General features: G+C 44.2%; 1 protein-coding gene across 7 annotated transcripts in view; it reads left to right on the plus strand.

Moving 5' to 3' along the window:
- ppfia3 (PTPRF interacting protein alpha 3) overlaps nt 1-13023 on the plus strand; it is a 105248-nt gene that overhangs the window by 11236 nt on the left and 80989 nt on the right. For all 7 annotated transcript variants that reach the window (XM_068019709.1, XM_068019711.1, XM_068019710.1 and 4 more), the window contains exon 2: nt 2151-2515. In XM_068019709.1, coding sequence (XP_067875810.1) covers nt 2282-2515 — 234 coding nt within the window. In that variant the 5' untranslated portion in view covers nt 2151-2281. The remainder of the gene's footprint in view (nt 1-2150; nt 2516-13023) is intronic.

Raw genomic sequence — 13023 nt, forward strand, 5'->3', positions numbered from 1 at the left:
TGAAAGGACAGTTGACTGAAAACACTTACTGAATGAATCAAGGAGTGTTAAAAACAACCTCTACTGGAGATCACCTGCCTTAAGATAAATAAACAACAGGAACCTTGGACTAAGGGAAGATGTTTACAGAGAAGCCACATGTCAAGGTTTGTGAAGGTCAAGAGGTTGACTTGCTGTTTGGGGTTTAGATTGTTTTCAGTTCAGTTGGGGTGTGAACTGTTTTGAAGACAGTTGGTGTTTTGCCTGCCAAGGAAAAAGACACCCCAGCTCATCTTCCCTGCAACTCTCTAAGAGACCTTAAGAAGTCCAGTGTGTCAGTTCCTCTTTCCTCCTGTCTTTTGAAAAAAAACCCTGCGATTCAAGTGTGTGCTGGCTGAAACCTCTGATGCCACATTTCTCCTGGAAAAACCTGCCTGATTAATTCTCGATGCTGCCAGATAGGAACTGCTCCAGAAAAGATCCCAGTGACCCGTCACCGCCTACCCAGGCCCCAGACCAAAAGGGACAACTGCCATCCTTCCATATCATCTTTGTTTTCTTCAAAAATTAGCAAGTGTTTGTCCCAAGTATTCTTTCTTTGTCTTTTTCTTGTAACAGACCTCTGCAGAGAGAATTTCTGTATTTTGTTATGTGGGTGATTTTAAAAGGGAACTTTCATATTTCAATCTGTGTGTTAATGCTTTTCTTCATTACTGGATAAGACTTGTTTTGTAATCTGATAATTTTGTTGTTTATTAAAGAAACCTGGTTGGTGTATTTTATTCCGCAATAAAGAGTAGAGTACATGATTAACTGGGTAAACATTTATATACATGTTGTGACCTGTGGAGAAGTGGAGCTAGAAGAGAGAGTGCACTCCTCCTGCCTAGTCGTAACAATGGTTTTATTCTAGAACTTGTGAAAAGGGGGCAGGAATGGACTCAAAACTGCTTCATGTGAATCAATCCGGTATTACCTAAGTAAACACCACTGTTTTAGTGACATCAGTCCTAGGATTGCCAACTCTGAACCCCTACAAAAGTACAATTAGGTCTACTTGATGGTTTGATGGAGACCGTTTAAGAGGCCAATTCTGACCTTTTGTACATCCCGGATTTCCATCGGCGGCCATACCTTCAGCTGCCTGGGCCTCAAGCTCTGGAATTCCCTCCATAAACCTCTCCGTCACTCCTTAAAAACCTACGTCTTTGACCAAACTGTGCGTCATCTTTCCTGACAACTTAAGGGCGGCACAGTGGCGCAGTGGTTAGCACCGCAGCCTCACAGCTCCAGGGACCCGGGTTCGATTCTGGGTACTGCCTGTGTGGAGTTTGCAAGTTCTCCCTGTGTCTGCGTGGGTTTCCTCCGGGTGCTCCGGTTTCCTCCCACACGCCAAAAGACTTGCAGGTTGGTAGGTAAATTGGCCATTATAAATTGCCCCTAGTATAGGTATGTGGTAGGGAAATATAGGGACAGGTGGGGATGTGGTAGGAATGTGGGATTAGTGTAGGATTAGTATAAATGGGTGGTTGATGGTCGGCACAGACACGGTGGGCCGAAGGGCCTGTTTCAGTGCTGTATCTCTAAAACTAAAAACTAAAACTTCTGTGACTTGGTGTCAAACTTTGCTTGATAACTCTCCTGTGAAGCACCTTGGGCTGTTTTACTGTGTTAAAGATTGGATATAAATGCAAGTTTTTGTCTTAAAAGAAGCAAAGGAATTGGAGAGGTAGAGGGAAAAATTTCCATTGTGGATTTCAGATGGGTTTTGAAGAAACTTTGGCTTTTAAAATCAACCCCAGCCTCATTTTAAGGCTGGACATGGACTGATCACCTCGCATATTCTCTCACACATTCTCGTGAGTATTGCGACTTCAGCAACGAACAGTCAGTGCCAACAGGAATCTGCTGGAACAAGAGGCAGTCCCATCAGCCAGTTGCAATGCAAGAGAGACAGAGGAGCCTTGTTTAGAGCCAATGAGAACGGTTTCTGTAACATTCTCCAGTTACATATTTCTGAGTTCTAGTAACGTATGAAACTGTAAAAGATTTCTTTTGCTTTCTGGAACCTTAGTGAGTTTCTGATCTTGAGCATCAACATCCAAATGTAAGGCTAATAGTCCCGGATCTCTTTTCATTAATATTTTGCTTGATTATTTCTGTGTTTTTAGCATTAATCCGCCTGGACCCGCTGTTCCTCACACACACGCACACACGTCATCGAGAAACCATCTGGTAGTCCTCTGCTGCCACTGGCTGCCGTCACATCTCTCGAGGTTTCCAATGGTCTAACTCGGACAAGATGATGTGCGAAGTGATGCCGACCATTAACGAGGACAACCGACGGGGCTCTCAGTATGGGTCGGATGACGCCAACTTTGAGCAGCTCATGGTGAACATGCTGAATGAGCGTGAGCGGTTGCTGGAAAGCCTGCGGGAGACCCAGGAGAGCTTGGCTGGCGCTCAGCTGCGCCTGCGAGAACTTGGACACGAGAAGGAGTCCCTGCAGAGACAGCTCAGTATCGCACTGCCACAGGTATGAGATCCTCGTTCACGTCTTGAGGTCGCTGGACAGACCACCTGACTAAACTGCATGATGGTGGGTTTTTTTTTAATGTGAAGCTATTAAGAACTTATGCTGAACTTCTACAGAATCTTGGCTAGACCACACTTGGAGAACTGTGCACAGTTCTAATCTCCACATTAGAGAAAGGATCCAGAAGCACTGGAGAAGGTGCAAAATAGGATGGTACCAGAACTGAGATGTTATAACTATCAGGAAAGATTGAATAGGCTGGGTTTCTTTATTCCAATAACAAAAAGGCTGACGGACGACCTAATAGAGGTCTTTAAAATTATGAAGGGGTTTGATAGGATAGACATCGAGGAGTCAAACCTAGAGGACACAGATATAAGATGGTCACTAATAAATCTAGTAAAGAATTAGGAGGGATTTCTTTAGGCAAACAGTGGTTAGAATGTGAAACACTCTACCACAGGGAATGGTTGAAGCAGTTAGCAAAGATACATTTAAGGAAAGTTAGATAAACTCATGAGCTTCAACAGCACTTGGATACCAATGCCCCTCCAGATCCTTCTTCCCTTTCATTTTCCTCCGATCCCATCCCTTCTTCCAATCTCACCCTTTGCTGTGTTTTCACTATCCCCTCTCTGAAGCCGTTTGATCAGTCCTCACCAAAGGCCTCAGCTTCATCCCCATGTGCCTCCACCGCAGTGAATTTTGAGTTTGGCGCGCGCTGTGCTCTTCTTCCTTTGCCTCTGCGCCCACTTCTTTGGCCAGGAGTCTACGCCCCGCACAGTGGACCTTTTCTCCTATCTTATTGGTTTTTTTGTTCTTGTTCCACCTGGACCCCTCTCTATGGCCTCTTAGTCTCTCTAGATTATTTCCTTGAGAACTGCTGATGTGGCATCAGCCATCTCCATTTCTCTGCCCCCCTCACTGTACTCTACCATTCTCTGAACTCTACCTCTCAGATTGAACCCTAACATTGTCATGGAACCTGCCAACAAGGTGGCGCAGCTGTTGCTTGGTGAACCAAACTCTACCTTGGTGGGGCTGAGCACCAACTCTCTTGCGCCTCCCCTACTTCCCTCTGACCACATCACCTAACCAGGCCATTGTTTTCAGGACTGTCACTGACCTCTCCTCTGGAAGATCTTCCCTCCATTACCTCCCACCTCATCATCTCCCAACGCCAAGCAGCTCGCTTCTACCTCCTTCCCAAGATTCCCAACAGGTCTGCCCTGGCAGACCCATCGTTTCAGCCTGCTCTTGCCCCACAGAACTGATTGCTTCCTATCTCGACTCTGTATTTTTCTCCCCTTGTCCAGTCCCTTCCCATCTACATACGCGACTCTTCCAATGTCCTCCGCCACTTTAACAACTTCCAGTTTCCTCACCTTAACCGTCGTCTTTTCACCATTGACATGCAATCCCTCTACACCTCCACCACTAGCCCCACCCCCAATACCATGAAGGTCTGAGGGCTGCTGCCTCTTGAACGGAGGCCCAACCAGTCTCCATCCGCCTGAGCTCATTTTCACATTGAACAACTTCTCTTTTGACTCCACTCGCTTCCTCCAAGTAAAAGATGTTGCTATGAGAACCCATATGGGTCTGAGCTAAACCTGCCTTTTTGTGGGATACGTGGAACATTCCTTTTGTTCCAGACCTACTCGGGTTCCTTCCCTCACCTCTTTTTGCTTTGTTTCCTGCTCTGGCCCTGAACTGGAAACCTAAATCAACTTTGCTCCCAATTTCCACCCTTCGATCTCCTTCATATGGTCCATCTCCAACTCTTCCTTTCCTTTCCTTGACTTCTCTGTTTCCAATTTGTGGTTAGGCTATCAACTAATATCCACTATAAGCCCACTTTCTCCCATAACTACCTTGACTACATTTCCTCACACCCTGCTTCCATCCTTCCAGTTTCTCTGTCTTCATTGCATCTGTCCTTGACAATGCTGCCTTCTATACCAGTGCTTCCAATATGTCTTTTGCTCAACTGAGGATGAGGATTCTCCTCCACAGTGTGTCCATCCCATTTCCTGCACTTCTGTTCTTGGTCCCCGCGCCCCCCCCTCCAACCCTCAGTACCATAATAAGGTTCCCCTTGTCCTCACCTTCAACCCCACCAGCCTCCACTTTCAACAAATCATTTCCTGCCACCTCTAGTGTGATGACACTGCCAAACACATCTTTCCCTCCCCTTTCAGCATTCACTGTTCCCTCTGTGACAACCTGGTCCACTCCTCAATCACCCCCAACACTCCCTCCCCTTCCACGGCACCTTTCCATGCCATTTTACCTCCTCCCTTCCTGTCGTCCAGATCTCCAACACTCCTTCCAGGCACTACAGCGATTTGCATGTGATTCAATTTAGTATATTGCATTTGCTGCTCACTATGTGGTCTGCTCTACACTGGGGAGACCAAATGCAGAATGGGTGACTGCTTTGCGGAACACCTTCGTTCAATCTGCAAGGATGACTCTGGGCTTCGGGTTGCCTGTTACTTTAATTGTCCAGCCAACTCCCACTCTGCCCTTGGTGTCCCACACTACAGTGAAGCTCAACGTAAGGTCATGGAACTGCATTTCATCTATCAATGAGGCACTTGACAGCCTTACAGACTCAACAGTGAGTTCAACAATTTCAGATCATCACCTCTGACACCCATTTTTTGGACAGCAGCTACTGGTAATGATTCTGCTGTTGCCATTTACCGCTCCTCTAAACCCCTCTTTTTCTCTACTTGTCCTATTACCAGCACCACCACCCCCCCCCCCCCCACCCCCACCGCTCCTTTTGCCTTGCACCATCATCCCTTTTGTCATTTAATCTATCTTGCCTTCCACCCTATCACAGACCTCCCCTTTTGTTCTCCATTTCCCCCCCCCCCCCCCCACCCAACCCCCAGCATTTCCCTAACTTTTTCCAGTTCTGATGAAAGGTCACAGACCTGAAACGTTAACTCTATTTCTCTCTCCACAGATGCTGCCAGACCTGCTGGGTATTTCCAGCACTTTCTGTTTTTTATTTCAGATTTCCAGCATCTGCAGTATTTTGCTTTTGTCAGAGGCTTATAATGTGTGAAAGTGTAGTATGCCTGAAGATTGGGAGGATTCTAGAATTCAGCAAAGATGATCAAGAAATTGATCGGGAGAGAAAATAGAGTACGAGAGTAAACTAAACATGAAAACAGGTTATAAAAACTTCTATAGGGATGAAAACAGAGATTAACTAAAGTAAATGTGGGACTCTTACAGGCAGAGACAGGAGAAATTATAATGGGGAATAAGGAAATGACAGAGACCTTTTTAAAAAAAAAAAAATTATGTTTTTGTATCTGTCTCACGGTAGAAGACACATAAATGTTCTGTAAATAGTGGGGAGCCAAGGGTCTAGTGAGAACTAGCATTGGTGAAGAAATATAATTGGATAAATTTCTGGGACTGAAAGCTGACATCTTCTGAAGCTGTTGGCCTTCTTCCTGGGGTTTTTAGAGATTGTGTATGCATTGGTTTTGATCTTCCAGAATTCCCTAGCTCTTAGAATGGTCCCTGTGGATTGGAAGGCAGAAAATATAGCCCCATTATTCAGGAAAAGAGAGTGGGAGATTGTAGGCAAGTTAGCCTGGCATCAGTAGTGGAGAAAATGCTAGAATCTATTATTAGGAACATGGTAACTTAGGAAATAATATGATTGGGAAGAATCAACAGTCATTTATGAAAGGGAAGTAGTGTTTGATAAAGTTCTAACTAGTAGGCTAGAAAAGGAAGAACCAGTAGTTGTGGTGAATTTTGGGTTTTCAAAAAGCTTTCGGTAAGTTGCCACACAATAGGTTGTTGCCAAAATTAGGGTTTGCAGAATTGGAGCAATATTTTAGTATGGATTGAGGCTTGGTTAATGGGTGGAAAACTGAGAGTAGGAATAAGCAGACCATTTTCAGGATGCAGGCTGTAACTAATGGGGTCCAGCAAGGATTAGCACTAGAACGAGGGAGCTGTGCTGGTGCCTCAACTATTTACAATCTGTATTAATGACTTCGGTGAAGGGACTTGGATGCAGTATTATAGCCAGATTTGCTGACGGTACGACGATAGGTAGGAAAGCAAATTGTGAGGAGGATACAAAGTGTCTGCAAAGGGATATAGATAGGTTAAGGTGAATGGGCAAAAATGTGGCAGATGGTGTATAATGTGAGAAAATGTGAGGTTTTCCACTTTGGCAGGATAGAAAAGCAGAATATTATTTAAATGGAGAGAGACTGCAAAATGCTGTGAGACAGAGGGACCAGGGTGTCCTTGTATATGAACCACCAAAGGTCAGAATGTAGGTACAACAAGTAATTAGGAAGGCAAATGGAATGTTAGCCTTTATTGCAAGGGGAGATGGAGTATAAAAGTAGGAAAGTCTTACTACAACTGTACAGGTCGTTGGTGAGACCACACATGGAGTACTCTGTACAGTTTTGGTCACCTTATTTAAAGAGGGACAACCTTTCATTGGACGTGGTTCAGAGAAGGTTCACTACGCAGGTTCCCAGGATGAGGGGTTTGTCTTATGAGGAAAGGTTTAGCAGGTTGGGCCTATACTCATTGGAGTTTAGAGCATTGAGTGGCAACCTTATTGAAATGTGTAAGATTCTGAGGGGGCTTGACCAGTTAGTTGCTGAGAGGATGTTTACCCTTGTAGGGGAATTTAGAACTAAGGGGCACAGTTTCAGAATGAGGGGTCTCTCCCATTTAAGGCGAGCTGCAAAGGAATTTCTTTTCCCAGAGGGTCGTTGGTGTTTGGAATTCTCTTCCCAGAGAGCACTGAAGGCTGAGTCATTGAATATATTCAAGGCTGAGTTAAACAGATTTTTGATCTATTTGGGAGTTGAGGGTTATGGGGGACAGGCAGGAAAGAGGAGTTAAGGCCACAATCAGATCGTCCATGGTTTGATCAAATGACGATACAGGCTCGAGGGACCGAATGGCCGACTCCTGCTCCTGTTCCCTTATGTTCTAATCTCCACTATTTGCAATCCATATCAGTGATTTAGCTGAGCTGACCAAGTGTAATCTATCCAAGTTTGCTGATGATACAAAGTTAGGTGGGATGGTAAGCTGTGAGGAGGATGCAAAGGGATATAGACAGCTGAAGTGAGTGGGCAAGAATGTGACAGAATATAATATGGAGTTTTCCACTTTGGAAGGAAAAATAGTAAAGCAGAGCATTTTTCAAAAGATGAGAGCCTGGGAAATGTTGATATTCAGAGGCACCTGGGTTTTCTTTTATATGAATCACAAAGTTAAGATGCAGGTACAGCAAGCAGTTGGTAAAGCAACTGGTATGTTAGCCTTTATTACAAAGTGATTGGAGTATGAGTAACAAAGTCTTACTGCCCTTTTATATAAGGCTTTGGTGAGACCAGACCTGGAGTACTGTGTAGAATTTTGGTCTCCTTACCTAAGGAAGGATATACTTGCTTTATAGGAAGTGAAACAAAGGTTCACAAGACTGATTACTAGAATGATGGGATTGTCTTATGAGAGATTATTTATTTATTTATTTTTTTTTAGAGATACAGCACTGAAACAGGCCCTTCGGCCCACCGAGTCTGTGCCGACCAACAACCACCCATTTATACTAACCCTACAGTAATCCCATATTCCCTACCATCTACCTACACTAGGGGCAATTTATAATGGCCAATTTACCTATCAACCTGCAAGTCTTTGGCTGTGGGAGGAAACCGGAGTACCCGGCGAAAACCCACGCGGTCACAGGGAGAACTTGCAAACTCCACACAGGCAGTACCCAGAATCGAACCCGGTTCCTGGAGCTGTGAGGCTGCAGTGCTAACCACTGAGCCACTGTGCCACCCCAAAGATTAAGTAGGCTGGCCTATATTTCCTAGAGTTCATAAGAACGAGAAGTGATCTCATTGAAACATAGAAAATTCATGAGGGGCTTGACGAGGTAGATGCTGAGAGAATGGCACAGTCTCAGAATAAGGGGTCTGCCATTTAGGACCGAGACGAAGAGAAATTTCTTCACTCAAAGGGTTGAGACTATTTTAGATTCTCACCCAGAGGGCTGTACATAGCGAGGCTGAGGCTGATAGATTTCTGGACACTGAGGAAATCGAGGGATTTGGGGGTGGGGCAGGAAAGTGGAGTTGAAGTTCAGCCATGATTATGTTGAATGCTGATGGTGAATGAGCAATGAAAATTGGAGAGGCACAAGAGGCCAGAATTGGAGGAGCATAGAGATTTTGGAGGGTTGTGGGGCCGAAGGAGGATTTAGAGATGGGGAGGGTGAGGTAGCAGAGACTGGTATTGGATCACTTTAGCAGATGGGCTAAGGAATGGCAGATGGTTTTTTATTTAGGTAGCTGTAAGACTATGCATATTGAAACAGGAAATGAGATCCATGTGTTTGGTTGGCTGTGATATCTTGATCAGGGGCCTTCTTGTCTTGCAGCACGATCCTGTAAAGGCTCAGAGGTTGAGTAAGGAAGAGGCAAGCACATCTGCATTTGATTCCCGGATAATCTACCTCTTATTTTCTCTTTTTTTTTCCTCCTGTACAGCTTCAACAAGCTGTCTCTCATCAGTCTTGCTGAATGGCTTTCTGCCAATTGAATGTCTGTAGCAAGTTGTGCCCTGGATTTCTCTCTGATCGCTCAGTTCTTGATGTTCCTTTTAACACCACGCTGTTCATGGTAATGGAGACGTGCGGAGGCAGAGGATTTCACTCTTTGTGGCACTGGTAAACTGTCCAAATCTCTTAGCCATGGAGATGACAAGACCATTGCCTTAAGCCTGGCCTTGATTTTCAGCCCAAGTTCATCCCATACACGCTTTCTGGAACAGCACAAACTGAGCAGATCTTCCTCAGTTGATTATTGTAAACTATTATTATTGTAACATGGATTGGTGTCCACTAGTAAGGTGTAAGCTTAGCTCTGTGATGGAATCTCAAGTGACACTTTAAGCCTTGAGCACATAATATAGCCTGTCACTTGAGTTCAGTACTGAGGGATGAGATGTTAAACCAAGTCATGAAAGATCCCATGGCACTATGTCGAAGAAGAGCAGGGGATTTCTCCAGATGTCCTGACCAATATTTATCCCTGAGCCAACAACACTAAAACAACATCTTGCATTAACGTAGTAAAATGTCCCAACGTGTTACATTATCGATCATAATTTGGCACGGAACCAGAGAAGGAGATACTATGACAGGGAGCTAACGAGGTAGGTTTTAAGGAGCATCTTAAAGGAGAAGAGAGAGGCGGAGAGGTTTAGGGAATTCCGGAGCTTGGGGCCTAAGCAGCTGAAGGCATAGCCGTCCGTGATGAAGCAGTTAAAACCCGGGATGCACAACAGAACAGAAATGGAGGAGTGCAGAGATCTCGGAGGGTTGTGGGGCTGGAGGAGGTCAGAATGACAGGGAGGGTTGAGGCCATGGAGGGGTTTGAAACCTAGGATGAGAATTTTAAAAACAAGACATTGCTTAACCGGGAGCCGATGTAGGTCAGCGAGCACGGGGTGATAGGGGAACGGCCTTTGGTGCAAGTTCGAGTGCAGGCAGCAGAGTTTTGAATGAGTTCAAATTTATGGATTAACTGGCTGTTCATCTGTTTATGCGATCTTGATTAGGTGTCACGTTTACCAAATGTCGACAGTGATTACAGTTCAAAAGTAATTCAGACACGCTTTGGGACAACTTGAGGTTTTTAAAGGGTGATATAAATGCAAGTTTTTTTTTACCTTGAAGGTGGAAAGTTATTGTATGGTCATTGGATGTTTGCTGAAGATAGTCAATGTGAAGCAGTTATCAACAACCCTGTCAAGTATGGGTTGCCTTTCATACATCTCAAGGGTATTTTAATTAAAATCCAAAACTAGTTATTGAATCCTGTGTTTTATATATGAACTCCTTGACTCTGAATAGGTTTCTTCTGTTGGCAGTATTTGGATCGTGGAGGTCGCATCTGAGTGGAAACAGTCTGTAAATAATACGATGTATAAGAATGAGGGCGAATGAGGTTTTTAAAAAGAGCAGAGTCAGAACTTTTTACACCATTATTGTTGATGACCACTTTGAGTGAAAATGTACAATAATTGGCACATTGTGCAAAAACACCAGTTGTTAGCCAGGCATGTTATAAATGGTTACAGCACAAAAAGTGGCCGTTCAGCCTGTCTTGTCTGTGCCAGCTGTCTGCCAGAGCAACTCAGTTAATCGCACTGCTTCCCCCTTTCCCTGTAGCCCTACTTCTCCAGATGCTTATCCAATTCTCTTTTGAAAGCCGCCATTGAATCTACCTCCCCCACTCTGTTAGCCAGGACATTCCAGATGCTAAGTACTCACTGCATTTTAAAAAAAAAAGTTTTTCCACATGTTGCCTTTGGTTCTTTTGGCAACCGTCTTAAATTGGTGACCTCTGGTTCTCCGATGGGAACAGATTCTCCCTATCTGCTCTGTCCAGACCCCTCGTGATTTTTGAACACTTCTATCAAATCTCCTCTCAACCTCCTCTTCTCTAAGGAGATCAGCCCTGTCTTTTCCAATCTATCCACATCTCTGGAACCATTCTCATAACCCTCTCTAAAGCCTTCACATGGTTCCTAAAGTGCAGTGTCCACAATTGAGCACAGTATTCCAGTTGAGGCCGAACTAGTGTTTTATAAAGGTTCATCATAACTTTCTTGCTTTCATACTCTATATCTCCATTTATAAAACTCGGGTGCTGAATGCCTTATTAACCGCTTTCTCAGCGTGCCCTGCCACTGCCAATTATTTATGCACATATACCCCCAGTCTCTCTGTGTTCCTGCACCCCTTTAGAATTGTGCCCTTCAATTTATATTGCCTCTCCACGTTCTTGCTCTCAAAATGTACCACTTCACAGTTCTCCAGATGAAATTTGATCCACCATGTGTCTGCGCACTCCAGCAGCTTGTCTGTCCATGTCCTCTTGATGTCTATCACTATCCTCCTCACAGTTCACAATACTTCAAAATTTTTTGTCAACTTCAAATTTTGAAATTGTGCCCTGTGCGCCCAAATCTAGGTCATTTAATATAGATGAAGAAAAGCAGTGGTCCTTGGGGAGCCCCACTGTATACCTTCCCCCAGTCTGAAAAACAATTGTTCACCACTACTGTTTCCTGTCACTCAGCCAACTTTATATCTATGTTGCCACATGTTGGAAATAAAGCTGAAAAACGTTTAATCCAGTACCAAAGGAACATTTTAGCTGGAAGTGCTCTACCTGTAAAGATAAATGGGGTATGGTTGCATAGTGGTTAAGTTGTTGGACCATAATTCAGTGACCGAGACTAATGATCTGCAGACATGAGTTCAAATCCTACCACAGCAGCTGGGAATTTAAATTCAGTTAATTAAATAAATCTGGTGACCAGATTGCCTTAAAAACTCAGCTGGTTCATTAATGCCCCTTTTAAGTGAAGGAAAGCTGCTGGTCTGGCCTCTATGTGACTCCAGACCCACAACAATGTGGTTGACTTTTAACTACCCTCTGAAATGGCCCAGAAAGGAACTCAGTTGTATTCATAAAAGTGGCTCACCACAATCATCTTGCGGGCAATTAAGGATAAATTAGTCTTAAATGCTGCCTTACCAGCAACACCCACGTCCCAGGAGTAAATGAAAAAGAATTTGAAATTTTACGTACCTATCTTTCAAAAAGATATTGTTGTATTGCCGAAATTTCAGAATAATGTGGCAATTATGATTGGGTCCTAAATTTCATGGCCTCGGGGATTGCCAGAGTCCTCCGTAGCTAATGCATTGTTCTCAAGCTGCAAACCCTATTTCCGTGTAGGCAAACTAAACAGTCAATTTGTACACGGTAAGGCCCCGCAAACTGCAAATGAGATTTGAGACAAGTTTAATCAGTTTCATTGGTGACTGGCCAGGAGAACTCCCCTGCTCTTCTTCAAACAGTGCAATGGGATCTTTTGCGTTCACCTGAGAGGACAGACAGAGTCTTAGTTTTCGCATCGCATTTGAAAAATGGTGCCTCTGACAGTGCGGCACTCCCGCAGGATCGCAATGGTGCAGCCACCCAGTGTTTCAAAGGCAGAGAGTCACAGATGATGTGGATGTCCAGAGGCTATTTAGGGATGGCAGAACTAGAGAAAATGAGTTCAAAATTAAGTAAGGTTAAAAAGAAAATTCCTTTTCCCTCTATAGTGCCATAGATGTTCGAGAGACTCCCAGCAAGAGCTGTTAATGTGAAAATCTCCATTCTTGAGGAGGGACATAATATCTAGTAAGGAAAGGAATTTGAGGTTATTTTTGACAATAAATACACTTTTCCTTTAGATAGTTGCCATTGCATTTTGAAGTTAAGACTAGTATGCGCGGCATGAAGTCTAAAAGCTGTAGATGTGGAGTCGGGCAGTATGGAACAGGAGTCCTGTGCTACTCGAGCTGCAGAGATAACATCTGTGAAATACTTTCAGGGTTGATTTAATGTAGGTTATCATTGTTGGATAGA

Source organism: Heterodontus francisci, chromosome 41, assembly GCF_036365525.1.
Source record: "Heterodontus francisci isolate sHetFra1 chromosome 41, sHetFra1.hap1, whole genome shotgun sequence".
Classification (NCBI taxonomy): domain Eukaryota; kingdom Metazoa; phylum Chordata; class Chondrichthyes; order Heterodontiformes; family Heterodontidae; genus Heterodontus; species Heterodontus francisci.